This window comes from Mesocricetus auratus, unplaced genomic scaffold, assembly GCF_017639785.1.
Source record: "Mesocricetus auratus isolate SY011 unplaced genomic scaffold, BCM_Maur_2.0 Super-Scaffold_100051, whole genome shotgun sequence".
Taxonomy (NCBI): Eukaryota; Metazoa; Chordata; class Mammalia; order Rodentia; family Cricetidae; genus Mesocricetus; species Mesocricetus auratus.
In genome coordinates this window covers 3,447,622-3,474,920 of record NW_024429228.1, presented here as the reverse complement: position 1 = coordinate 3,474,920, position 27,299 = coordinate 3,447,622, and the positions used below count along the sequence as shown (strand labels likewise).

At 38.6% G+C, this 27,299-nt stretch overlaps 1 protein-coding gene across 4 annotated transcripts in view; it reads right to left on the bottom strand.

Annotated features, from left to right (window-relative positions):
• Cfap69 (cilia and flagella associated protein 69) overlaps positions 1-27,299 on the bottom strand; it is a 62,341-nt gene that overhangs the window by 19,380 nt on the left and 15,662 nt on the right. For 3 of the 4 annotated variants that reach the window (XR_005873264.1, XM_040735832.1, XM_040735834.1), the window contains exons 5-13: positions 25,731-25,807; positions 21,804-21,902; positions 15,386-15,535; positions 15,108-15,285; positions 12,514-12,637; positions 5,026-5,074; positions 4,810-4,931; positions 2,280-2,496; positions 1,120-1,284 (exon numbers count right to left, since the gene is read on the bottom strand). Coding sequence is in view for 3 of the 4 variants with exons in the window: in XM_040735832.1 (XP_040591766.1) it covers positions 1,120-1,284; positions 2,280-2,496; positions 4,810-4,931; positions 5,026-5,074; positions 12,514-12,637; positions 15,108-15,285; positions 15,386-15,535; positions 21,804-21,902; positions 25,731-25,807 (1,181 nt within the window). In the remaining variant the exon portion in view is untranslated. The remainder of the gene's footprint in view (positions 1-1,119; positions 1,285-2,279; positions 2,497-4,809; positions 4,932-5,025; positions 5,075-12,513; positions 12,638-15,107; positions 15,286-15,385; positions 15,536-21,803; positions 21,903-25,730; positions 25,808-27,299) is intronic. The other variant, XM_040735833.1, reaches the window with a different exon arrangement.

The following is a 27,299-nucleotide window of genomic DNA, read 5'->3' as shown; positions in this document are numbered from 1 at the left end:
GCTGGAGAGTCAGTGTAGGGACACCTCACTCTCAGAGGGGTCTCTAGTGTGGGGACACCCCGTGCTCAGAGGGTTCTATAGTGTGGGGACACCCTGTGCTCATAGGGGTCTCTAGTGTGGGGACACCCCATTATCAGAGGGGTCTGTAGTGTGGGGTGGGGACACCCTGTGCTCAGAGGGGAGATATGGGATGCAGTGAATATATGTTGTTTTTATTGGTTGATGAATCAAGCTGTTTTGATCAATGGCCGGGCAGAATACAGCCAAACAGGAAATCCAAACAAAGATACAGAGAGAAAGAAGACAGGAGATACAATGTAGCCACTGAAGGAGTAACATGCTGGCATGTCATTGGTAAGCAACAGCATTGTGGCAATACATAGATTAATACAATGGGTTAATTTATAAGAGAGAGCTAGCAAGTGATGTCTGAGCCATTGGCCAAACAATTTATTTAATATTAGCCTCTGAATGTTATTTCATGCTACTCATTAGATGACCAGCTGAGGGTACAGGATAAGACATGCTATTTTCTTCTGTTCTGATCAGGCCAAGGTTCCCTAGAATTCTGTCTGATACAGTTTCTAACCTCTGTCTAAGGAGAAAGCATATTTACACAAACACTGTATTTGCAAACAGGAAAGAGAGGGCTGGGACTATGTACTTTTTAAATAATAAAGGGCAAAGCAGCTTGAACTGGAAGTTGAAATTCATAAATTCTCTAGTATTTACAGTAGGAAAGAGACTCCTGGATTCTGGTCTCTGTGCACCAGCATTTCAGTGTTCTGAATGGACTAGAAGATGTGACTGCATCTTCAATGAAAATGGCTCTATTACACTTGGCCAGAAATGGCAATATCAGTACCACAAAAATGAAACATAACAATAGTTATGCTAATGAACATCTCTAAACTGAGGAAATAAATGTTTATAGGATTACTGATTATGATATTTCAGTAAAAAGAGAACTGATTGACATCAACGAGATGAAACAAAAGCCAGGAAAACTTTCAGGATACACTCATTCATAAAATCAGTTTGTAGGAAAATACTTCACATGAAACATCCAGAATTACAAACACCCTACTTCCCCCAGTGAGCTGCCATGCGATACTTTACCTATTAGCTGATGAATAACCCCCTTTTCACAAAGATCCGTGTTTACAGTCTCATCTTCAAGATAAACCATGGCTCTGAGGAGTCGTAAAGTATAACGCATCTGTGCGAACTTGTTTCCACGGCCACCTGTTCCGTGAAAACTGTTACCGTGGATGAAGAAGGAATCTGTGGAGACAAGTAATAGTTGAGTTTGTAACTAAGAAACTAAAAGAGGTCAAACAAGCATTTTCATTTAAAAACAACACACCAGATATTTTAAATATTTAAACAGATGTTAAAATTCAGTCATGTTTGCAGTTTTGCTCTTACAGAAACATTATCCATCCCTTCACTTTCTCCTTCTGGTCTCAGATGGAAAGATGCCTTTTCAATAGACCCAGAGACATCATTTGTGTCTTTCATAACATTCTTCCTTATCGAACTTTTATGTTCATGAGTACATTTATTTTCTTTTTAAGAATTCAATACAATAACATTTATAATTGAGGCTCTTCTGTTTGATAGACTATATTGTGGAGTTAGTGATTCTGGCTTTTTATGAAGTTTTTTATGGGTTTGTGTCTATTTTAAGCCTAAATGTATTTTCAGCAGCTGATGTAGCATCTGGTACTTTGTAGACACTCAATAGATATTTGTTGAATGAATATATTAAACTATTGTCCAGATTATTATTTCATTCTTAAGTATAATTTTATAGCTGCTTAATGCAATAATTTAAATAAATCATATATATAATTACTTTTAAATGTTCAGTAATTATATCTGAGATCTTTGTTAATATCTGACTTTGAAATTTCCCTTTTTGTCAACAGGTTTGTTTTATCTTTAATCATGTGTAAGTGTGTGTGTCTCTGTGGGGGCATGTACACATAATTGCAGGTGCCTGCAGAGGACACTGAATCCCCTGGAACTGGAGTTGGGGGCACTTGTGACCTCTCTGACATTGGTGCTTGGAGCTAAACTCAGATCTTCTGCAGGAAGAGTAAGTGTTATTAGTGCTATTAAGTGCTGAGCCAGCTCTCTAGCCCTCAAATCTCAATGTTTATGAAGATATATATATATATATACACTCAAAGATTTAACACTTGCTTTTTATGAAAATACTGAGAGTTCGATTGAGATGCAGATGGAATCTTGACAGAGCCCTCACGGACACTCACCCTCGTGCTCACACCATTCTAGAAAGGCCAGGATTCGAGCGTTGCCCTGGCATGCCATATACTCTTCTATTAGCAGAGGGGCCACCGAGGACAAGGTGGCAATTGCATGCAGTTGCAGCTCCTCATACTGTGCTGCAGACCACTCGATGATTTTGAGTTTCTCAGGCTTTTTGACATAGGTAAACAAAGCCAGAATAACTTTGCCATCGATTAATATCTATAAGGAAGGGCAAAATGTACTTTGTTAGTAGCATAATTAAATTATCTGTATCTAATCTAGCAAAATTAAATGCAAGACTTCAAATATGATGTTTTGGTGATAACTTCAAGGTATTTCCTTCCAATCCATGACAGTACCCCAAACACCTGGGGATAAAAAGGTAACAGCACTATCATCAACAGCAGCCTGGTGACAGTAAGAACAGTAATCCCTTTTCCTGGGTGCAAGCTCCTTGAATGACAGTAACAGAAGATACACATTAATTAATTTTTGATGTAGTGCATGTATTTGTTTCTACATATAATAAAATCAGAGGTAGGAAATTGGAGGAAAAATAAATGAATGGCATTTTTTTTTTGGTTATAGTGCTAGGGATCAGACCTAGGGCCGTGTGCATACACGTCAAACAGCCTACTGCTAAGCTGAACCTCTAGCCCTCAAAAGAGCATAAAGGTAATAACAGGGCAATACAAACTGTTTCTGAAGTACTAATAATAGAATTTACACAATATATCAACGACTGTCAGTCAGATCACAAGCTGCATTTAATTAGACACTTTAAGATGTTATAGCTTTATTGAACCTAGCATTTCAATCAGAACAAGAATTAATAATTGTAAAATGACCAATGGCAAAGCTGACACGGGTTGCTGCATATTCACTACATAACAGTATAAATCGCTGTCCTGTATGATACTGTCTTCCTACTTGCTTAGCATTAGTTACTCTATAAAGAGGGTTTACTAACAATTAAAAGTTTTGTTTTTATACCTTCTCTGCTGAATTCGCTAGTGTGTCACTTCATTGTGTACATTCAAAGCGATCAAGATTTGGAGTTGAGTAATTATGAACAAGAGTATCAGTTCTAGTATCACTGTGAAAATCCAGTGGACAAGGCTGGAAATACTCCATGAATTGTGATAGTATATATATGTTTATTATTTTTATTATTGTTAGACCAAAGATATATAATCTCAAAAATTAACTCCACCATTGTTCATAACCTATTTTAAAAATCTTATGACAACCTTTGGCTATTTGACTCTGTTGTCTATAAAATACTCAACCAGTAGAAACTGAAAAAAGTGTAGAGTAAAATTTAATTATTAATTTTGTACTTAACTTTGTACTGTAACAATAAAACATATTTTATGGAAGGATTTTTCTGTTAAGCACTTAAGAAAAATATATGTGGTATACATTATATATTTGATACAAATGATAAAACTATAACATAAATGCAATTTATCTTTATCTGATTTCAGTTTATATAATATATATTGTCATTCTCAAGAAGATGCCAAGCCTGTTAAACTATCATAGTCTAACAACAATAGTTATAATAATAAAGTCTCATAATAATCCCCAAGGTAGGGGTTACCCTCTGCTGAAGCTGAACTACCTGGGATTTAGAGAAACTAATTATTCTACTCAAAAGGACTCCTAAAAAGTGATCACAATGGGAATGCACCAAAGTAAGGTTAACTCACCACCCCTCACCACGTGTATGTCATCAGTCCTTATCTTGATAGAATGAACACTCACTTCTTTTCATAAAAAGAGCTTCAAAGCGTTTCAGGTTAGAAGGGAATTTCACTTACTGCATGCAGCAAGGGGCTAAACTCACAGGACAGTTAGTAGTACATATTTCTAATGCTTTATGATTGGCAAAGCTCTTGAGAGCCCTGTGTGCAAGCGTGCTCAGCTTTGTAAAGGAGGACTAAGCCCCCAGGGAAGGGAACTTGATCAAGGCCACACAAAAGGTGACAAGCAGAGGTGGGGCTTAATCCCAGTGTTCCTCAAACTACATCACATGTGAAATAATGAACAGAGCAGGATAAATGAGTGAATAAAAATTAAAGATGTTAGGCTTGTGTGGCGAAAACATGGGTTCATAAGGGTCTGAGACTGGCCTAACAGATGCCAGCAATTACCTTTAACATTAACCATCCCTTAGCTTGACAGTCAGAGGAAAGCCATCGGCTAAGGTGGGGTAGAGGGCTTTCCGTGCATGAGTAATTGAAAATGGTCTGGGATGTGTGAACTATGTTGCTAGTTAGGAGATCTGCGTATATTTATAGACGTCTTAGCTCCTACTATTACTTTGGTGGGTGTGTGTGGTTCAAAGTTAGATCCTTTGTGTTTATTGTTGCAAAGGACATTTAAATGACTACAATTCAAGCTGACAACTTTGCTACTTTCTATGATATAGACATGGGTTGGTTAATGAAAGATTTGCAATCATGACTTTAAAAAACTATGCTATAAAGTGAGATGCTTTCATTAATTTTTGTTTTGATTAGTCTTTACCTGTATAGTAGTTAAATCTTTACATAAGATCACAATTATATTGAATAGCAATTTCTTCAACTCAAAATCTTCATAGGAATTAGAAAGCTTAAGACTTTTTACCAAAGGATTTTGACTTTTAACTGTGAGAGGAAAAAAAGAGTGAAATGAAGGCTAAAATTATACGTAAGACTCACTGAGACATTTATAAAATGCTTAAGGTGGTACAAGTTTTACCTTCATTGAAAGTTGCAAACAGTATCAAATCCCTGGTAAAGCCACATTCCTATTACAAACACACAAAATAGACAGAAAGGTGAATAATTAGAGTGGCAATTAAGCTACAGGTGTCCATAGTTGCCTGCTATTGAACTGCTGCCATCCAACTCCCTTACCGTAATTCACTTGAATTTATAATACTAATGAGTAAAAGTGAAAAAGCAACACCCTACGGCTAGGCAACTGGAATGTCTGAATTTAAACTTGCTTCTGAAGCTTCTGCAAAGTCTTTGTATTAGTCTATGGATACCGGAGGTGGTATCTGCAAGTGAGTGAGATGTCTGCACATCCCTTCTGTGATTCACTTTCTACACCAGTAAATGACAACAGAAGGCAGCAAATCCAATTCTTCAATAGCTATCCTTTTTGATCCTGCCTTTATTCCAGTCACTCTCATTACACGAAAGGACAGCCCAGAGAGAACACAACAGTGTTACTTAACACAAAAGCCCTAGGGAGGAATTTCCAGAGCTGCAAATACCTCAGCAAAGGGAACTCACTCCTGACAAAGACATGGGATTGAACTTTGATAGTAAGGAAAGTTATAAGATGAAATAATACTGGGCTTTGCAATTATGGCATGATTTTTCTTCAGGATTCAAGTGGCTTCTTTAAAAATGTAAGAATGTTATTGCTTTGATTTATGTTCACAGAGTTACTAGAATGTTTACAATGATGTAATTGAGAACTCACTGATTGACCAAAGTCTGTCAGACAAACATAAGGGTCTACCTACATATGGTAGACTTAACTGGGTACTCTGTTGGACTGTTCATACATTTTTGCAGTGTAAATTTCATGACTTTTTAATGTTGGACTATTTGATGTATACTGACAAGTATTGGGACCTTTGAACCTAAACCTTTGAAACCCAATATAGAAAGTAATATGGCTGATATGTGAATATTGTTGCAAAATCTCTCTATTTTAAGATCGAGATCATTCAATGTTTTGTTCTCTAGTGTGGGGACACCAGACCTTGAGCAGAAACCCACTTCCCCTTCTGCCTGGGAGCAGGCAGCTGTGAGATAATGTTTACTGAAAACAATTCAATGCTATAAAGCTCTTGATAGGCCTCCATTAAGGGCTTGCTCACTGAAATACCATGACTTTGATCCCCCCACGGCTAGATGCCTCTTCCTGCTCCCTGCTGTGTCTCCCCGATTCTGGGGCTGGAGATTAAACCACCAGCCAGGAGGGTGAGAAGTCTGGGAAGAATTGTATATAGATGGATGACAGAAGTCTTTAAAAAGGGAAGCTTTTTTCTTGGGGGTTCTCCTAAGCAGACTTAAGTTCTCCTCCTAAGCTGACTGGGGAAGCATAAAGTTTTCTTAAAGCAACCGACCGGTCTCTGTGTCATCTATCCTGAACACCTTGCCACATTCTTGGATACAGGCTGCACAGCAGGTGTGACACTCTAGTACAGGGAGGGGCTGAAAAGATGGTTGAGAAGTTAAGAGTGTGTACTATTCGTACAACTTGATCAGTTTCCAAAGTCTGCTTTAGGTGACTCCCAAGCACCTGTTACTCCAACTCCAGGTGTCCCAACACTCTCTTCTGCCTCTGTGGGCATCTACACTCATAGAGACAAACCCACACTCAGACAGACACACATACGCATAAATAAAAATATTAAATATTTCTAAATATAGAGATTGCTTCTGATATGGCTAAGCAGTTATGATAAAAGAAGTCTTCTTTGAGTAAAATATAAAAGGCAGCAATCTTGTGGCCAAAAGAAAATAGACATCAGAAGAAAGTTGGAACTTTGAAGAAGAATTCCCTGTGTAAATTCTTATAGCAACTCCTTTTACAACTGGATTTTAGGCAGGCAGCAATCCCTATTCTACACTTTGTGGGGATGCTAAACTCAAAGGTAAACCTGTAGTCTAAGCAGACCAATGGATCAGAGGACTGAGGCAACCACAGCCGAGAGAACGAAAGGTCAGTCTCATAAAGCAGAAAGTCAGGAGGGGAATCTCAAATATGCACACAAATGCTTCCTCAGTCTCTGAGGACTGCCTGATTTGTCCAAATACAGAGAATTCTACACATCATAGCTATGGCTACAAGAACCAAACTGGGATTTGATGGATCCCAGTTGGATGCATCATAGTTGGACCACATAGTTGGATGAATGTAGATATGTCCAATGTCTACAAATAACAAACCTGAAAAAGTACTCTTCAGAAGCTTATGTTAAAATCCACGGTAAAGATACTCATAATGAATAGGAATGCAGGAACTCTGCATAAAAGTAGAAACCATGAAAAGGAGTCAAACAGGGCTAAGGTATAGCTCAGTGTACAATCCTACCATGAAAAAAGCCCTGGGTTTGATCTCCAGAACTGAAAAAAAGAGGAATTTTAGTATATGAAATAAAAGCACACTAAAAAAGGATGAGCAGTACAATGGATGTGACAGAGAAAGCCAGTTTATTTAAATATATAGACCAATACAATCATCCATCTGAGGACTAGAGAGAAAAATGATTGAAAATTGTTACCAGAAGCCTATAACCATATGAGACATTGGAAAAAAATCAAATGCACAATTGGAATGCCAGAACATGAGGGGAGAGAGAATAAACTATAAACTAATGATGAAAATAATGGACCAAATTTGTTTAAATTTGGTGAAAAAAATTACACATGTAGGAAACTCTATAAAGGATAATACAAAAAGGATCACCCTTGGCCTTTTGTACCAAAAATGCTGAACACCAATGGTAGACAGGGGAATCTTGAAGACAGAATTTAAAGGACACTTTTCATATAAGGAAGCAAGAATTTGAAATAACAAGTACTGACCAGGAACAGCAGAGAGAAGAAGATGGAAAAATTACCTTTCAAGTGTTAATAAAGAATGTTTCACCCTAGGAGTCTATGTTCAATGAACATAAAATTCAGTAATTAAGGTGAATTAGAGGAATTTTTATATAAAGGAGGCTTCACTGAGAGTAGGTGTGGGGACACCAGACCTTGAGCAGAAACCCACTTCCCCTTCGGCCTGGGAGCAGGCATCTATGTAATGTTTACTGAAAACAATTCAGTGCTTTAAAGCTTGATAGGGCTCAGATAAGGGCTGGCTCACTGAAATACCATGCCTTCCACACCTCCTATGGCTAGATGCCTCTTCCTGCCCCCTGTGGTGTCTCCCCGATTCTGGGGCCGGAGATTAAACCACCAGCCAGGAGGGTGAGAAGTGGAAAGAATGGTATGTAAATGGATGGCAAAAGTCCTTAAAAAGGGAAGCCCTTTTTCTTGGAGAGACTTCTCCTGAGATTTCTTCTGAGAGCTCTCTCCTAAGCTGACTTGGGAAGATAAAGTTTTCTTAAAGCAACCGACCGGTCTCTGTGTCATCTATCCCGACCACCTCGCTACATTCTCGGATGCAGGCCACACAGCAGGTGCGACAATTGGAGGATCCCACCGAGATCGTGAAAGCGAGGTAAGTGAGCGGGTTCGTCTCTTTTTCTGGCCAGGGACAGATTGGAAAAAAAAAAAAAGAAAAGAAAAGAAACCATGGGAAATAGTTCTGGGAAGCTTAAATTACAGTATCAAGTTAAAAAGTTACTTGAAGGACATGGGACTACAGTAAAGCCTAAAACCTTGGAAGGCTTTTTAAAATGGATTGAACATGCCAGTCCATGGTTCATTACTGGGGAAGGCTTAAATGTCCCAGATTGGAAGGATGTTCGCTATGATCTTTAGAGTCGGGTGTTGGTGGCATATGCCTTTAATCCCAACACTCGAGAGACAGAGGTAGGTAGAATGGAGGCCATCCTTGTATATAGAGCAAGTTCCAGGACAGCCTCCAAAAGGATAGAGAGAAACCCAGTCTCAAAAAAAAAAAAAAAAAAAAGAAAAAAAAAAACAAAATGAAAAAAAAAAGGGTAAAATAAGAAATAAAATAAAAAATCTCCAGTCTTTCGCCTGACCCACTGAGGTCAGGAAAGTAAAGGGGAACTGAGAGATCTAAAAGGCTAGCCAGTAAGGCTATGTGGATGTATTAAAAAGGGGGTACCAAGCTAGGGGTACCAGATTAAATGTCTAGGTCCTTGCCTGACAAAGGTCAGGAAGGAAAGGGAACCTAAGAGATCACCCTCAGTTGAAGGGTGGATTTGATTAAATGTATAGGCCCTCACCTAATAAAGGTCAGAAAAGAAAGGGAACCTAAGATAAGAAGTTGCCCTCAGTTGGAGGGTAGATTGGAGGATCATCCTCAATGGGAGGATAGATTAAAGATGGGTAAATTTAAAAAATTGGTAACAGTTAATAAATGAGGTATTAGCATTCAGTAAAGAAAAAGACAAAGGTATATAAAATAAAAATGTTTGGTTACATTTATATGGGGTAGGTTATTGAATTTTGTGAGTCATCTCTAAAAACTTTTGACAAAAGCCTGGCCTTTCCACTTTACATCTACAGAATTACAAGGAGTGGGTATGGCTGTAGCCCCTGAGTGTAGCTCAAAACTTCTCTAATAAAGAAATGACGAGGGACATACAGGACTTTTTCAACCTTTTGTTTTAATTCAAAGATTGACTGGAGTTGTTCTGTTAAAGAAGTTTCAGTTCAACAAACTAATCATAACCTAGGCAAGGAGAGATATGTATGCATGGTCTGTGTGTATGAACGTGGCCACGTCAGTATGTATGAAGTGTGAAATGTAAATGCGTAAATTTTGACAAAAGCAACTGTTCTAATTGCCTTGGATATGATTAAAGGGATACTTAAATCCCTTCAAACAGTTAAAAACTACCTAAATCGATTTAGATATAGCCAAAAGAAACATCCAGTCAGTCGGTTAATATTTTAACAAAAAAATTCAAGTTAAGCCCTCAGAGCCAGTCAGAGAGAGAGAGAGAGAGAGAGAGGTTTTTTCAGGGAACTGTCCTGCCGCTTTGGCAGGCCCCCACCCCCAAAGGTGTCTGTGTAGATGCAAATTAGGCCTTGTCAGCTCAGATGCAAATGAGGCCTTGTCAGCTAGTGAGAGCTACAGGTTAGAAAAAAAAAAAAAGGACTATTTGGGACATAGTATAGTTTACAATCCTTAAATGATTCTCAAAGGTACTTAATGGTTATGTCCCTTTTAAAGGACATCTACTAATACTTTAAATAGTGATCCCAATTCACCTAGATAGTTGACTAAGGAGGGTAGACAAATCCTTCTACTGTTATGGTCCAACTTCAACAGTTCAAACAAAATTTAAAAATAAAAGGGAGTAATGTCCCCAGTCTCCACATGATTCATTAAATAATCCACTCCTCATTTAAATATTTATAAAATATAAATGCCAGTGAGGAATCTGCTTCAGACAGATTCTGACATAATGAAAGTTAAATAACTATTACTCAGGCCAAATGGAAACATCCATACACTAGACAGTAGAGAAGACCCTAATTTGGGGTCGAGGGCATGTTTGTGTTTTCTTACAGGAAAAGAATAAAGCTTCAGTAGCGGTCACAACATCTGGTGAGATGCATGGAGCAGAAAAAACTGGACCTGAGACCGTGGGAGCCTGCTCAAGCCAGTTCGAGATCTCCTAAATCAGTGTTCCTGACCCTTGATGTCATCAAATCTACAGCCCGAGAAAGAAATAAAACAGTCAGTTCGAGATTTCCAGTTTCTCATCAGGCTTGCTACATCAACCTCCTGGACCCGTGAGTTTTCATCCCAAAGCCAACAAAACTGGAAGATTAGCAGCTAGCCTTTGATACACCTTAAAACAACAGAATTCATTTTGCCAGCTTTTCCCTTTGGGGGAAAAAGGACCCATTTAACATTTAGACATTGGTATGGACTGTGATGAATGGCAAAAGCCTTTTTTCAGTATTTGAACAGGACATGGTCACTTGAAATATCAGACTCGGTAGTTCCTGTTTCTGGAATCACAGTGTGTTTTTCTGGAGAAATGTGGTTTGTCCTGGTGCGACAAAAAGACTTTGACTCGGGTTGCATGTTCGGCTGATACTACTGACATTAAATCAACAGACTACATCACCACAGGAACAAATTGGTACCCTGTAAATAGTGCAACAAGCCTCTTGTTCATATTTTTTATAATGCTACATGTGTAACATCAATGATTGTACCTAATGTATCTGTGCAAGCGCACTCTCTAATGCTTTCCTAAGTAGATCTTAAAATAATTGTAAACTTTATCACTGTTTTGACCGTCAAATTGTAACTATAAATCACCCTTGTAGCAAAGAAAGGCTGGTGGTAGAATGCTAAGGCCCAGATCGGGGGATGGGCAGGTGACAGAGAGGCGCTATGTCAGTGGGGGTCCTAGGAATGGTAACAGTGGCAGTAGGCATTCTGGCTTCATGCTGAGTTCAAAGTGCCTTAGCCCATGGCAATCCCGATAGCCATAAAGCCTTATTACAAATGATTTTAAGGGTGGGGCTACTTCAATGACGGGCAACTTGTGGGGAAGACCCACTCCCACCTAACAGGGGTTCAAGGTCCCCCAAAGACGGGCCAGGGAGGGTGACCCTACTTGACCTAAGACAGGAGTGCCTCATTTAAAAATAAAAAGGGGTGAATTGTGGGGACACCAGACCTTGAGCAGAAACCCACTTCCCCTTCGGCCTGGGAGCAGGCATCTATGTAATGTTTACTGAAAACAATTCAGTGCTTTAAAGCTTGATAGGGCTCAGATAAGGGCTGGCTCACTGAAATACCATGCCTTCCACACCTCCTATGGCTAGATGCCTCTTCCTGCCCCCTGTGGTGTCTCCCCGATTCTGGGGCCGGAGATTAAACCACCAGCCAGGAGGGTGAGAAGTGGAAAGAATGGTATGTAAATGGATGGCAAAAGTCCTTAAAAAGGGAAGCCCTTTTTCTTGGAGAGACTTCTCCTGAGATTTCTTCTGAGAGCTCTCTCCTAAGCTGACTTGGGAAGATAAAGTTTTCTTAAAGCAACCGACCGGTCTCTGTGTCATCTATCCCGACCACCTCGCTACATTCTCGGATGCAGGCCACACAGCAGGTGCGACAAGTAGGTACATTTGTACTGCATGAAATGATAGACAAAATTATTTTATTGAAAAGGAAATGAAAGCCGGGCGTTGGTGGCACACACCTTTAATCCCAGCACTTGGGAGGCAGAAGCAGGTGAATCTCCGTAAGTTCAAGGCCAGCCTGATCTACAAAGCTACACAGAGAAACCCTGTCTCAAAAAAAAAAAAAAAGAAAGAAAGAAAGAAGGAAAGAAAAGGAAAGGAAATGAAGCTAGGTGAACAGAAAAAAAGAAAAACACCAGGGATACTGTAAGTGATGAAATATGAAGAATGTCAGACTTGCTCAGGAACGCAACAGAATGGCAGAGCATTAAAACACAACTTAGCACTGCAATAAAACACATAAACACTAAAACATGATTTACAATACCTCTATCACTTTCACCATTAAAATTAATGCAATCTGATGCATACTTACAATCATTGGTGCACCAGGGTTCTGAGCTATAATTGTGGTGATAACTAATATATCATTTCTAAGTTGACGGTCATAATGACTTTGGCCCCTCATAAACAGATTTTTAAATACTTCCTTCAAAGCCCTAGAAAATAAAACATTAAAAATGATATTGTTATAGGAAAATGTTTGCTCCTCTTCAAAACTTATTTCTTGAAATGCTGGCTTGTATGAAGCTTGGGGAAGGTGGGCTTAGGGGAAGAAGGATTCAGACCAATCAATGTCCTCACACCAGGAACGTCAAAGAGCTCTGCTGCAGGTTTCGTTCCCTGTGGGATGAGCTGTCAGGGTCCTGCTGTCTTGAAGAGCACCTTTACCAGAGCCCTGTCATGCTGGCACTCTGAGTTCATTTCTAGCCTCTAACACTGAGAAAAGGTTACTGTTGTTTATGAACTACAGTTCTCTGATACTCTGTTAAGGAACGCTCAACCTAGACACGTTCCTATGGAAATAATTCTCTATCAACAAAACCTACTCTTAATTTTAAACTTTTGACTGAAGTGTTTCTCATCTTTTTATCCTTCCCAACCTGCTTCTAATTCATGACAATGCACCAAATAAGAAGCCACTAATCTAACTACCCACAGTTGTCGATGTGATTTTGTTACAAGACTTAATCATGTCATGTTAAAGCCACTCACAGCTTTATCCTGATTCTTAGGATAAAGTCTTCTCTCAGTCAGCTTCCCATGGCTCTGACGTCATGGTTCTTGCTCTCTCTGGAGCCTCAGCTCTTAATGGCCTTCCTCACTCTTCTGCTTTCCTCATACTAAACTTCTTTTAGGTTTTTATTTTTTCTGAATCTGATTTTTACTTGTCTTTTCCTCTGCAAAAGACTGTTGTGTGTAACTGACTCCTAATCGGTGAGATACTGCTGAGGTTAATGAGTGAGAGGAAGCATAAAGCATCTCAACTCCAGGCCAGATTCCTTCTGTAGTAGACAGTCATTGTTTCTGCCGCTTGGGGCCCTGCTGTAGTAGGCCCAGGATTGTGGTTCTACAGCAGCGGTTCTCACCCTTCCTAATGCTGTGGGCCTTTCATACAGTTCCTCATGTTGTGGTGAACTCCCACCCATAACATTATTTTCATTGCTACTTCATAATATAAATTTTGCTACTGTTATGAATCATAATGTAAATGTCTGATACCCAGAATATCTCATATATGACCCCTGTAAAAGGGTGGTTTTACCCCCAAAGGGGTTATGAGCCACAGGTTGAGAACCACTGTTCTACCAGGATGAAGCCAAAAGCGTGAAGACAGCACCCATAGATAGAGAGACACTAAGTCCTCACATTTTCTGCAATCTCACCAAACAGGCTGAGGAAATCAGCTTTTTCTTTTCTTTTTTTTTTAGTTGCATCATCAGTCGGTGTTCTAGTTTCTTTTCAGTTACTGTGATAAAAATAACACTGACCAAAAGCAACTCAGAGGAGGAAATGATTTATTTGGCTTACACTTACAGGTCACAGTTCATGACTGAGAGTAAGTCAGGGCAAGACATGAAGCAGAAGCCATGTTCCCCCATGGTTCCTATGAGTGGCTGGCTCACTCACAGGCTCGTGCTCACCTGGCTGATTTGTATAGCCTAGAACCACTGTCCAGGGAATGGTGCTGCCCACAGTGGGCTGGGCCATCTTAGAGCAGTTACAATAATGACAGTCCCCCACAGATGTACAGGTAAATCTGACCAAGCCCTCAATAGCGACTCCCTTTTCAGTAGTTACAGACTGTGCCAAGTTAACAGTTAACACTAACTAGGACAGTACGCTTGGGGCTTGGGGTCACTTGAAAACAAAAATATATTCATCCACCTTATTCTGGAAAAGATGCAATAGCTTGCAAAAAGTCTCATTATATTTATTATACTTTCATTTAATTATTTATGTTATGTACTTGCTTTTCTCTGTAAACGTAAGAGGTTGATGACAGAGTTTCTGTCTCACCTCGTCTGGCAGTCATGAAACGTTCCAGTATTTTTAAAATGAAGATCCATGAAATGTTCTAATTTTCTTAATTAAAAATTTCAAATTAAAAACATTTTTTTTTGGTTTTTTGAGGCAGAGTTACTCTGTATTACTTTGGAGGCTGTCCTGGAACTCGCTCTGGAGACCAACGTGGCCTTGAACTCACAGAGTTCACAGGCTGCCTCTGCCTCCTGAGTGCTGGGATTAAAGGTGTGTGCTGCCAATGCCCTGCGAAAGTCTAATTTTACTTTATTCATCTGTAAAGGAACACATTAGCTCTATAGCACAATACTTTGAGAGCATCCTATTATACCTGGCTTCTCCAGGACATGGCAGTACACACTTCTTTATAATTCCAGTACTGGGGAAGAAGAGGAAGGAGACCATCCTCACTCAACTATATTGCAAGTTCCAAGCTGGCCTTACTACAGGAGACCTACCTCAGAACTCACAAAAGAATAAAAAGTGTAGCTGCTTTGCCTTCTACAATGGCACGAAGCACAGTCACAGTTATTCAAAGTTGTTAGTTATCTATCACTGGCTATTGTTCAAGGCAAACGACATTGCTAGCTACCCACAGACACTTACAGCAGACATTCCAAGTTACTAAGCTGTTGTATAACTTCATCCTTTGAAGATTTTTCCAGGAGGTTCCAAAGTATTTCTGATGAACGAAAGAGGAGCTGCCCTGAGGGATCCGGGTCATTGAGGTGAGCACAGATTCCGCCAGCAGCCTGGGTTTTCACCATTAAAGTGCAATTAGCTTCTGAAAATTAAATTTAACAACTATTTGTATTGCATAGTCTATTATAGAAAAGGAAAAGTAGTGGACAATGAAATAGCAAATTCAGCAACATGCTACACACCAGAAGTGGAGAGATGCTGCAGAACTTTAAGAACCCAAAGTTTCTCAACGAGCTGATTTTCAAGCAAGTGCACAGACTGGACCATTGCTTTTGCCAATCCTCCAGCTTCAGCCATCTTGATCTTGTATGACGAGCTCACCTGCTGGTAGCCTAGCACCATAACAGGGACAGTTATTTCACATAATGATCATTTAGTAACAGAAACAACATAAAAAGCTTTTTTAAAGAACACATGGTATTTACAATGTGTACAGCAGAGGAATGGGCAAAGTTATCTACAAATGGTCATACAGTATATATTTAATCTCTGATCTGTTATTATGATCTGTGCCTGGACTATCTAGCTCTAGATATTGTAGCATGATATCATAGTAAGAAGAAAGCCATAAATAAAATGAAAAAATGGACATGGTTGTGTCCAATAACATTTAATTTACAATATGCCAGTTTTGCCCTGGGGATTCATAGTATTTTGGCCTTGAAATAAACTCACAGAGTTTGGAACCACATCTTAAATTCTAAATACATACAAATGAAAAAACAGAACAAACAAACAAACAAAATCCTATGTATGTGTCAGTAAGTAGTTAACTTTCTGTAAAGTCAAATAGCATGGTTACAAATACTTTACATTTTCACTATCTGTGATAATGTACTGCTTCAGCTTTTTCAAGGGATAAGAATTATATCCTATCAGCAGTAAATGAGAGGGGAGAATTAATGATTGTGAATTCAGGGGTATTTTAGGGCAGCGGAATAGCAAGACTTACAAAATTTCATTCTGCTATAGGTCCCAGGAGGCACACTGCCACTTTTGCTAGCTGTTTATAGTCATGGGGATTAAATAAACACCACAGTAAGGTGAGCTGTTTTCCCTCAGTGACCTCATGTATAACTCCCTGACATCTTGACCTTTAAATCCAACTAGATTCTTTAGCCATGACACAGTTCTGAGATGTCTGTCCCCAGGCCATAGCCAAGGCCCTGTTCATCTCTGGATTATCTGGAAATAGGAGGTATACCCTACATACTCACTGTGAAAGTTTAAAAGGGTATTTACAGATACAAAGAGGGTAATAGCGCTTGCTCTACAAGCATGAGAACTTGACTTTGAATCTTTAGCATGAAGGTAAAAAGCTTGGCATGAGCTGGGCATGGTGGCACACACCTTTCATTAATGCACTCAGGATGCAGAGGCAGACAGATCTTGGTGGGTTCTCTGATAGTCTGGTCTACACAGACAGTACCGGGCTAGCCAGGGGGACATGGTGACACTATGTCTCACAAACAACAATACTTAACAACAAACGAAACACACGCACAAAAAAGCATGGCATGGCTACACACTTGCTTGTGACTCCAGGGCTTGGGGGAGAGTCAATAAGATTGCTGGGCTTACTGGCCACCAGCTTAATGATAGGGTTAGTAAGAGACCCTGGCTCAAAAGATTATGGAATTATAGAGCAGAATGCCCAACATCCTCAGCTACCTATACACATACGTGAGCATATACCAGACATATATAACCATATACATACAGTGCAGGCACACACACACACACACACACACTTTTAAAAATGAAAATACAAAGGATAATAAAAATTGCTTATAATTTTACCATTTAAAGATAATGTTAACATTCAATATATTTCTTGCTGATTATTTTTAATGTATGTACATAATTTTAATAGCACATTACATATAGAATTTTATACTCTACTATAGCCCATTCACAAAATACTTTTCCAACTCATGATTTTAGTTACATAAGTCTTTTGCATGGCTGACCTAAAGTAAGTGCTTTATTCTTGCTGTTTTTTTCTACTGAGTTTACATTTCTATTGAAGGACACATAAACATCTAGTCTCATGAACCTAACTTCTGTGTCATGGACCATATATTTTCCAATCACTCTACTGAGGACTTTCCAGCTCTGGTCCCAAACATCCAGCCGTGCCTGTGACTTTAACCAACTGAGCAACACTTGTAAGGGCACTGTCTACATCTCCCAATTTGATTACGTCAAGGTTACATTCACTTCCCTGAACCTCAAAACTCCTCTGTCTTAACTCATGCACCACTGTCTCTCTTTTTTTAAATAAAGTTTTGTTTGTTTCTCAAGACAGGGTTTCTTTGCTTAGCCCTGGATATACTGCAACTTGCTCTGTATCCCAGGGTGGCCTTGAACTTACAGAGATCCACCTACCTGTGTCTCCCAAGTGCTGGAATTAAAAGTGTGTGCCACCATATGCAGCTCTAAATAAAGTTTTAAGGTATTTTTACTCTAATTCTTTTTCTTTTGGTGCATGTTGTGGCAATGTATTTACAACCCCTGTGTGCCACGGCATGTGTGTGGAGGTCAGAGGATGACCTATGGCTGTCAGTTCTTTCCTTCCACTATATGTGTCCTGAGGATTGAACTCAAGTTGCTAGCCTCGGCAGCAGGTGCCTTTACCCACTGAGTCATCTTGCCAGCGTGTCTTCTTTTCTTTACAGGGTGTCTCTATTTTGCTGAATCAATTCTAGGATTGTGCTCTTAACTACAATGTCTCATGTTTACTTCAAGGGCTTGATTTTTCCACTTCCCACTTAGGAGCTTCTAGCTTGTCTGCCTAGAAGCTTCATTTCCACATCCAAAAGCTAACAACAAAACCCAAACAGCCATTCATTGATCTTGCTACCAGTGAGCTGCTGGTCCCCATCTTCCTGTTTGCTTTTGCCCTTCAGCTCTAAGTACAGGTTTGTATTTATGAGCTGACCCTGCTTCAGTCTCAAGTGACTGCTTCTGCTCTCATGGTCCTTTCATATTGCTGTAAGGTCACTGTTGTCAGCAGCTCTCAAACGTTAGCTACAACTACAGCAGCTTGGGCTTTCCATCCATCATCACAGAAGTCTCTTCATGAAGCATTTCATTCATTAATACACACATGTCAATCTTTAGGTTTCTTCCCCTGATAAACAAATTATTTCTCACTTTTGAACATTTCCTTCAGGGTGGGTATTTTTATAGAAGATGCTACAGCAAGTATTTTGCTTCAGTCTCTTCCTGGTACATTGATATGTGGGGACACCAGACCTTGGCCAGAGACCCACTTCCCCATCAGCCTGGGACCAGGCAGCTGTAATACAATGTTTACTAAAAACATGTTTACTAAAAACAATACAATGCCCAGGGCAATAAGTTCCTGAAAAGGGCTTGCCCACGGGAACGCCCTGACCTCGACCTTTTCCAAAGACTAACCGCCTCTCTCTAGCTACCCATCGCCGCCTCTGGTGTCAGGGTATATAATAACCAGCCAAAGTAGGAATAAAGGAGAGCCTTCTTGAGGAGCCTTCTGGTCTCTGTGTCATCAATCCCTATACCCTCGCCACATTCTCGGATACAGGCTGCGCAGCGGGCATGGCATTGATAGGGTTATTTTACACTAAAACTTTTCATGGTATTTTGACTTTACTTGTGACAACTGTCAGCCATAAAAATTATTTTTCATACCCACATGATGTGGACTTCATTCTTATACATGACTTTAATGAGGACTTTGCATATTTCTTCTCTTCAAGGTTTCTCCCCATACTATGTTCTATCTATGAATTGAATCAAGGTAACTAGAATTGTTCCACACAATTTATATTAATACAAGTTCTCAGCATTTGGCATTCTCCTGAGTCCTGGAAAGTCAGTTGTGTGACAATGAACACTTCCTTCTGTGGACAATCTTTGTAAACTATAAATATGTATTACTCTCATTGGTTAATAAAGAGATGACTGGCCTATAGTTGGACAGGAGAGATTGGGTGGGAGAGCTAGACTAGGAGAATTCTTGGAAGAAGAAGGGCAGAGTCAGAATAGTCAGAAAGTGACACAGAGAGAGCAAGACAGGCTGGAGGACAGGTAATCCACAAGCCACGTGACAGTACATAGATGAATAGAAATGGGTTAATTTAAGCTGTAAGAGCTAGTTAGTAATAAGCCTGACCTATTAGCTGAGCATTTATAATTAATATTGAGTCTCCTTGTCAGTTATTTGGGAACTGACAGGTGAGAAAGAAAAGTCTGCCTACAACTTCCCATGCTTGTTGCTCAGAGATCCTTTCCAGCATGAGTTCTTTTGCTTGTGAAAGTTACTGGGTTGAATGAAGGCTTTCTTACACTGCTTACAACACTGAGTTTCTCTTTTTTAACAAAAATTTCTGCATGTCTTTAATAGTAAGTAGAGCAACTGAAGGTTTCACCACAATGCTTAAATAAGAAAGGATTCTTTCTTCTATGAATCTTTTCACATAAGCAAGGGACCTGAAGCACTCAGGGATTTTCTACATTGTTTACATATGTAGTTTTTCCTCCAATGTGAGTTCTTTCATGAATGTGAACTAACTGTTGTGACTAACTGTTGTAAATGTGTTTTATTACAATGCTTACAAACATAAGGCTTCTCTCCAATGTGTTCTTTCACACATTTGAAGGGAATATGGATGACTGAAGATTTTCTAACATTGCTTACATGCATAAAGTTTCTCTCCAGCATAATTTCATGCATATCTGAATAGAACATGATAAACCACATGCTTCCCCCCAACATTGCTTACACTCACAGACTTTCTCCCTGGAGCAATTTCTCTCATGTATTAGAACTAAACTGGAACAGCCAAAGGCTTTACAGGACACCTTATGTTTATAAGGTTTCTCTGCACTGAGTGTTATCACGTGTCTCTGAATGTCTGGCAGGGTAATATAAGCATTCCCATTTTACTTATCTGTATATGGTTTCTCATCACTATGTACCCTTTCATGTTTGGAAAGCACTGGGGATGGCAGCTCTTTGTGCTCCTCACATTTACTTATACGGTTTCTCTTCTTTTCTGACACTCGTTTGGTTTAGTAAGAGAGCAGGTTGAGCTTTCGAGGGTACATTTGAAGATGAAAGGACAATATGTACTTCTCCACAATACAGATTTCTCATGGTTTACACCAGGAGGAATATTCTTGTTCAGAATATATCTAGAGCCTGGCTCAACATTTCTCCACACTGGTCACATAGTTTTACATTCATAATCTCTCTACCATTTGACCTTTTAGATTTCCCCTGAGGTTTTGCACTTCTGTCCAATGTTCTAGATCTCTCCGTTTTGTATTCTTCTAACTTTCTGGTGTCTCGGGTTCTCTCCGTCTCGGGTTCTCTCCGTGGCTGCCCTCTCCTGCAGCCTGGTCAGGTCACAGTGCAACAGAGACAGGGCAGCCTGCAGTCTCAGCAGCACACACGGGATCCCAATGATGGCAATACCAGACCAAGCTCCTCCTCTTTTTGAACATTTCTATTTGTTGGATCCTTTTTAAACTTCCCTTAATTCTTTTGAGCACATTTCTCAACTCTCAGTATGAACACTCTTCATAGTGCTCTTCTTGAGCCCTTGCTGTTCACATTATTTATTTCCTGACTAATTCAATCACTGACAGTTCCAATTTTCATTTCCACTCAGTGAATTTCAAGCATGTTTTTCCTTACTTTTGTGTGTGTGTGTGTGTGTGTGTGTGTGTGTGTATTTTGAGACAGGTTTCTCTGTGTAGCTTTGGAGGCTGTCCTGGAACCAGCTCTTGTAGACCAGGCTGGTCTTGAACTCATGAGTGCTGGGATTAAAGGTGTGTGCCACCACCGCCCACAAGCCTGTTTTTCTTATCCCTGATGATTTTAGTATCCAATGTCTACTATTCACTAAATTCTTCAATCTGCTTACCTAACTGAGACTTCACATTGTATATTTAATAATCTCCTTATGAATTTCATTAACTCAGATATCTTGTCATGTTCTCCTTAGTCATACAGTTTTTAGACTATCATCAACTTACTTTTATCTATTTAAAAACATATATCTTCAAAATATCATTTATTTATTTATTCCCTCTTACTATATTGACTGCAAATTATATAATCAATGAAGATAAGAAATATGTCTTAAATAATATCATATCCTCACAATGCTAATACTTGCTATAATCTACTCACCAGTATATATTAGTATTTCCTAGCTATAACATACAGAGTTCTCCCCAAACACAATAGAGAATGGCACCACTATTAGAAATTTAGCATCTCCTTGGATGTATTGATATTATGTAAATAATTTTATTTACAATGCTAAGAAATACTACTAGTAACAATAAAACTTAATTGACTATTCCTTTATCAACTGGGCTATAAATATTTATCATCAAGATAAAAATTTGATGTAAACCCCCAAACTAAAAAAAAGTGTACAATTTTTAAAGATAACTGAAGAAGTCAAAGTTACACACAAATTTTATTTTTATGTGTTGAATCCATGAGCCTGGGTTTCAAAGTTTAGGGATATGAAATATGAGATAATGAAATTTTGTTTCCTAAAGATACAAATTATCACTGAAAGAGAAATGAAACTTTACCTGGAATATGCTTTTTTGGTGGTTCTGCATGATAGAAGTCAATAATACATTTACAAATTTGTATCCTTAATTTAGAACTTGGTACCTTCATTAATTCACCTGTCAGAAGGATAAAGGATGGTGGTGTAATAACATGTTATAAGTTTATTTAAAATGTAAGCATATGAAACCAATATGATACCTACAGTCACTTTAAAATCTCATCAGATACTCATATTGGGTCTTATAATTACATGTGTGATCATGTATATATGCACACACACACACTGTACCATAGTCATGTACCACTTCATATGGGGGTATTTTCTGGGAAATTCCTTGTTAGGTGTTACTTTTATATGAATAACATATTGTTTACTTACACAAACATGATATTAAATTAAGCACAAGAAACAAAGCAATTGAGATACATAGTGAATGCAAGATGTTGCTGCTGGCAAACAGTTATTGTTTGACAGTTAATTTAAAAATAGCAAGTAAAAAGTACATTTATTTATCTAAATGATAAAATATAGTAAATACTTAAACTAGGGACACAGCCACTTATCAAGTGTTATGCATTGTGCACAACTGTATTGCTGTATTTTCATGCAACTGTCAATGGAGGGTTGCTTCTATCGCCGTCACCACAAACAACAATAGATGCTATAACTTTGTGGCTTGATGAAAGATTTATAGGACCACCATCTTATTTATGTTCTAGTGTTGGATAAAATGAAGTGATATGGCATATGTGAACATACACGCACATGTACATATGTGTCTATATAATACTTTGAATCCATCCTTATATATTTGGTACCTCAATCATTTCAGCCTGCCATTTCTGGACAGAACCAAATGACACTAATAATAATAATACTGGAGTCAGACCATCCAAGAATAAATTCTGACTCTGCTACATACTAAAAGTAGATCAGTATTTATCCCGAGTATACAAATTGAGTTTGGGAGCCCATCCAACAATGAGAGATGCACTCTTACCCTGGACTCCCAAGGGAGGGTCTAGGCCCTGCCCTGGATGAAATGACAGACTATGGACACCCCCATGGAGGGCCTCACCCTCCCTGGGGAAATGAGGGGATATTGGAGGGGTTGGTGGGAGGGCGTGGGAGGAGGGGAGGGAAAGGGAGAGGGACCTGGAATTGGTATGTGAAGCAACCTTGTTTCTCATTTAAATTTAAATTTAAAAATAAAAATTTAAAAAGAGTGTGTAAACTAGCATTTGAATTTTTCAACTGTAAAGCAGGCTTAACAGTTACTACATTTAAGAGGGCTGTAAAGATTGACTTCACACGAGACGGGGCTGAGAGCAATGGTTAGCTCATTGTTAAGTGCTATGTGTGACAGTTACTGTTGACAAATATAGGTTATTACCCTTCCTAGCTACACTCAGAGACTTGTGATTCATAGTGCATTCTTTTCTTAACATTCCTTATTAACTTCACTCTCATTTGCTGGCAGACTGAAAGAGAGGAATTTCAGGGCATTCTTTAACTCAAACGTAATAACTCTATTTCAAGTTTTCTGGGTAAGGATGAGGACATAGTGTTTCTTTTTCAGTTGTATCTATGCTATTACAGAGTTCAATTTAGTAAATTCAATAATTCAAGCTAGACTGCATTCACCCCTTTGATGTCCAACAAGAATGTTCGCCAGGAGGGGGCCTGCTCTTTTCTGAGGAGATGCAGAGGGAGGTGGATCTGGGGTAGAGGGGAGGTGGGGGAGGCGGGGGGGAGGGGAAGGAGGGGGAAGCTATGGTTGGGATGTAATATAAGAGAGAAGAAGAAAACAGAATGTTCCTCAGGAGGATCTGAAGATAATCTGTGGAACTCTGCAATGACCCTTGCCAATCTGGATGCTTCAGGACAACTAGAGTCAGCTTGAGGAATAAACTGGACCAGGCTGGATTCTCTGAGTATAAGAGAGTAAAGAATCCCATAAAGGCTATAACATTCACTTCCAGCAGGAGTGGCTAGTGGGTGAGGGAGCACTGACCGGGGGGTGGGGGTGGGGTGGGGGGGTGGGGGGTTGGGGGGTGGGGGGTGAGGGAGCATGGAGATGGGGTGGAGCACAATGCAGGCCTCATTCTTGCCTCAGCACTGTCTCCTCAAGAGAGCTGTCCCTTAATAATGTCAATGATAACTCCTTACAAACATGTTTGGAGCTTCATTTGGAGTTAGAATGTCACTGTGTGTGTGTGTGTTAACAACGACAACGGGCAAGAAGAATAAACTACCAAACGTAAGTATGGGAAACTCTCAGTTTCACATCTGCTTCTCTCTCTTTTCAGTTACTACAAATTAGGAATATTTCTACAGCTTTCTGCTGTTTATTTTAGGGCAGAGTATCTGCCTAAATAACCTGCCATTTAGTTCCAGAATCTTCTCCTGAGTCAGAAACAGCTACATATCATTTAGAAGAAATTGCAATATCACTTATCAATACATGGTAGAACCTGGGATTTATTAGTACTGGTCATGAATATATTTTATTTAACACCTCATTTTGTGTATGTGTATTTTCATTTGCTTCATGTTTCCAGCAATTAAAAAAGGCATGGGACAGAGCAGTAGTACACTACCTAACCAGTGAAGGGAATTCATAAGAAATTAAGAACTCATACTGTCCTCAGGGGCACAGGAATGTACTTTTAGTGACCGACTGTCACTAAGCAAAGAATAATCTGATGACTGGTCATGTATTGTTATAAAAATGTCTGCCAATTCTCTAAGAGGTGGTACTCTAGAACAAAACTTCTATTTTTTAATATTAGCATGTCATTTTGTAGAATAGCTTTGGATTTAACTTTTCCACTAACTTTTCTTCTGAGACTGCCTGATTCTTAAGGGTTCCTTTACTCTCCTTATTTACTCTAGTCTTTGCGATATTTTCCTCTAATGTTTGAGATGAAATTAGGAAGTTTACTCTGAGTAACTACAGTTGAAGATGATGAAACTTAGGCATAAAAGAATTATAAGTAATATTTAATGTTAAAAACAAAATGCTTTTTATTCACTTTAGTTGAAAAACTGTATGGAGTATAGTACTCAGAAAACAACTTGGGCAAATAGCTTTAACAGTTTATCAATCATTTACCTATTATTTTACTTTTACAAATAACGACTTAAATCAGTAACTGTAAATTTAGCTTAACATTTGTTTGAGAATATATCATCATGTCCCAGGGACCAATTATCAGAAAGTGTTTCATATGATCTCATTTTTTAGGAAGTTATTTTCCTATTTCTAAACAATAAAAACCCAGATATATATATATATATATATATATATGCATACTCATATGACATTTTTCATATTTGATTTTATTTAAGAGTTTGGGGTATACAGTGAACAAGGAAGTACTCAACAGTACTTCTTATATTGAGTTTCAGCAACTCAATATAAGAGCCCAAATGTGACAACGTTTTTATGATTACTAAATGAAGACTGAGTGGAATTCCACCCCTAGCTATGCAGCTACTGGCCATTAATTGCTTTGGTGGAGGGGGACTGGTCCCTCCAAGAGTGCAGGCTCCATTGAAAGAGCCACATTCAAGAATATTTGAGCAGCACAAATTGGTCTCCATGGGCAGAAGTACACTATAAAGTCGGGGGTTAGATCTAGGAAGAGTTGGGTGAGGGATGGATAGGATCAAAAAATGTATGAACCTCTCAAAGCACTAAGGGGGATTAACGAACCCATAACTAAACTATACATCAAATCAAATATTCACAGAGAAGTAAAAGCCAGTCTTGAACACCTCAGTAGAAAACATCTTGAGCACACAGTGATAACTCTCAATATAAAATATGGGAGGAGCCTTGGTGTCGAGGATACTGTTAAGGAAACAGTGAAAGCAGGCACACCCATTTCCCCACATTGTCCTACATCTTATATTCTCCATCCAAGAAATTTTAACTTACCCAGAAGTGCAAGTGAGTTAGCAGTATCTTCAGTATAGGTTATTTCATCTGATACTTTCTTTTTCAAAAATGGCAAGCTTCAATAAGAACAAAGAATGTCAGAGAAATGTTTAATAGATTCCTTGACTGATGCATCACTTTTAAAAGGGGAAATGTTTATTTTCTAAAGAATAAAGTGATACTTTCTCCTAGCCTATCTTATTCTTTTGTGTGGAGCTCTGACAGCAGTCAGAAAGAAAATTGTATTTCTAACTAACCAATCACAGAGAAAAACGAAACAAAGCGCTTTTATAAGAATGAAGACAGACATGAATCAAGAAAGTAATCTTCCATCAGTGTTGATAAAACACTTAACAAATCATCTTTCTGAGGGCAAAGTCATAGTGAACTATAGTTGTAATCACAGTTAGGAAGACAGACACAACTAAAACTTAAAAATAGGTTTAACGGCTTTTCCTGAAGTTTGTAAAGAGGGAGGTACCAGATTAATGGTGTATTTCTTTACAAAGATCAGTGTCCCTCCTTATCAACGGGATTAGGAATTAATTCACAAATGAAAAGAATGTTTTGGGGAACAATAAGGAATGCAACTTTAAAAATTTAATTATATTAGAATCACAAATCTGTTACTATAATCAAAGTTATCTGAAAATATTTATTTATAAATCATAGACGATCAAGCTTATGAATTGTGAGTCATTCTAAATTTCAAGGGATATACAAAAGTTGCTTCTTAAAACAAAATGTAAAACGCTTGAATCTCCTTACTTTTTGAAGTATAATGTATTTATACAAATGACTTCCAAATCACATCTTTCAAAAACACCAAATAGTTGGAAGTGTCATTGAGAATTATTATGTGTGGATATAGACTACAGAAGTTAATTTGAATTTAAAAGTATATCAAGGCAAGCTGCAAAAAGACACTTTTATAATTTCTATGGGGACTCATTCTTATTCCTTTAGAATGAAATTTGAAACAAAACTATCATCTAGTCTACTGATGGACAGCTAAAGATCTCAAAACTCGAACCCTACATATCTTGTCCCATTAAAAAAATTTTTTTTTACCAAAGGAGATTACTATAAGATAAAGTAACTGGGTAGGGGAGGTCCAACCCAAAAGGCTATGTAGAAAATAAGATGTGCTCCTGGTACAATGAAAAAGCTTATTAGAGACCAAAGAAGAAAAGCTTGAGGTATCTTCAATTTTTTAATCTTAAAATTTTCTTGAAAAGACAATCAAGTGAGGATTGGGCCAGTGAAATGCTGAATATAGGTGGAAAATTGAAATGTAAAAATAATAATGGGAATAACTTCAAAAGGAGGGGAAGGGAAGAACATAGTTGGAAAGATTTGTAACATTACATGGTGAGACATTCCACAGACTGAGACCCCGCTCTACAGAGCCAGGACACTGGAGGTGATACGGTGAACGCAGTCCTTAGGACCTGCACAGCATCCACACATGCCGACATGAAAATGTATACTTAGTTCCTTGAAAGCACTAGAAAAAGCATTTATTTCCTTATTTGTACCATCTCTATACAAAGATCAAGCATAAGCATT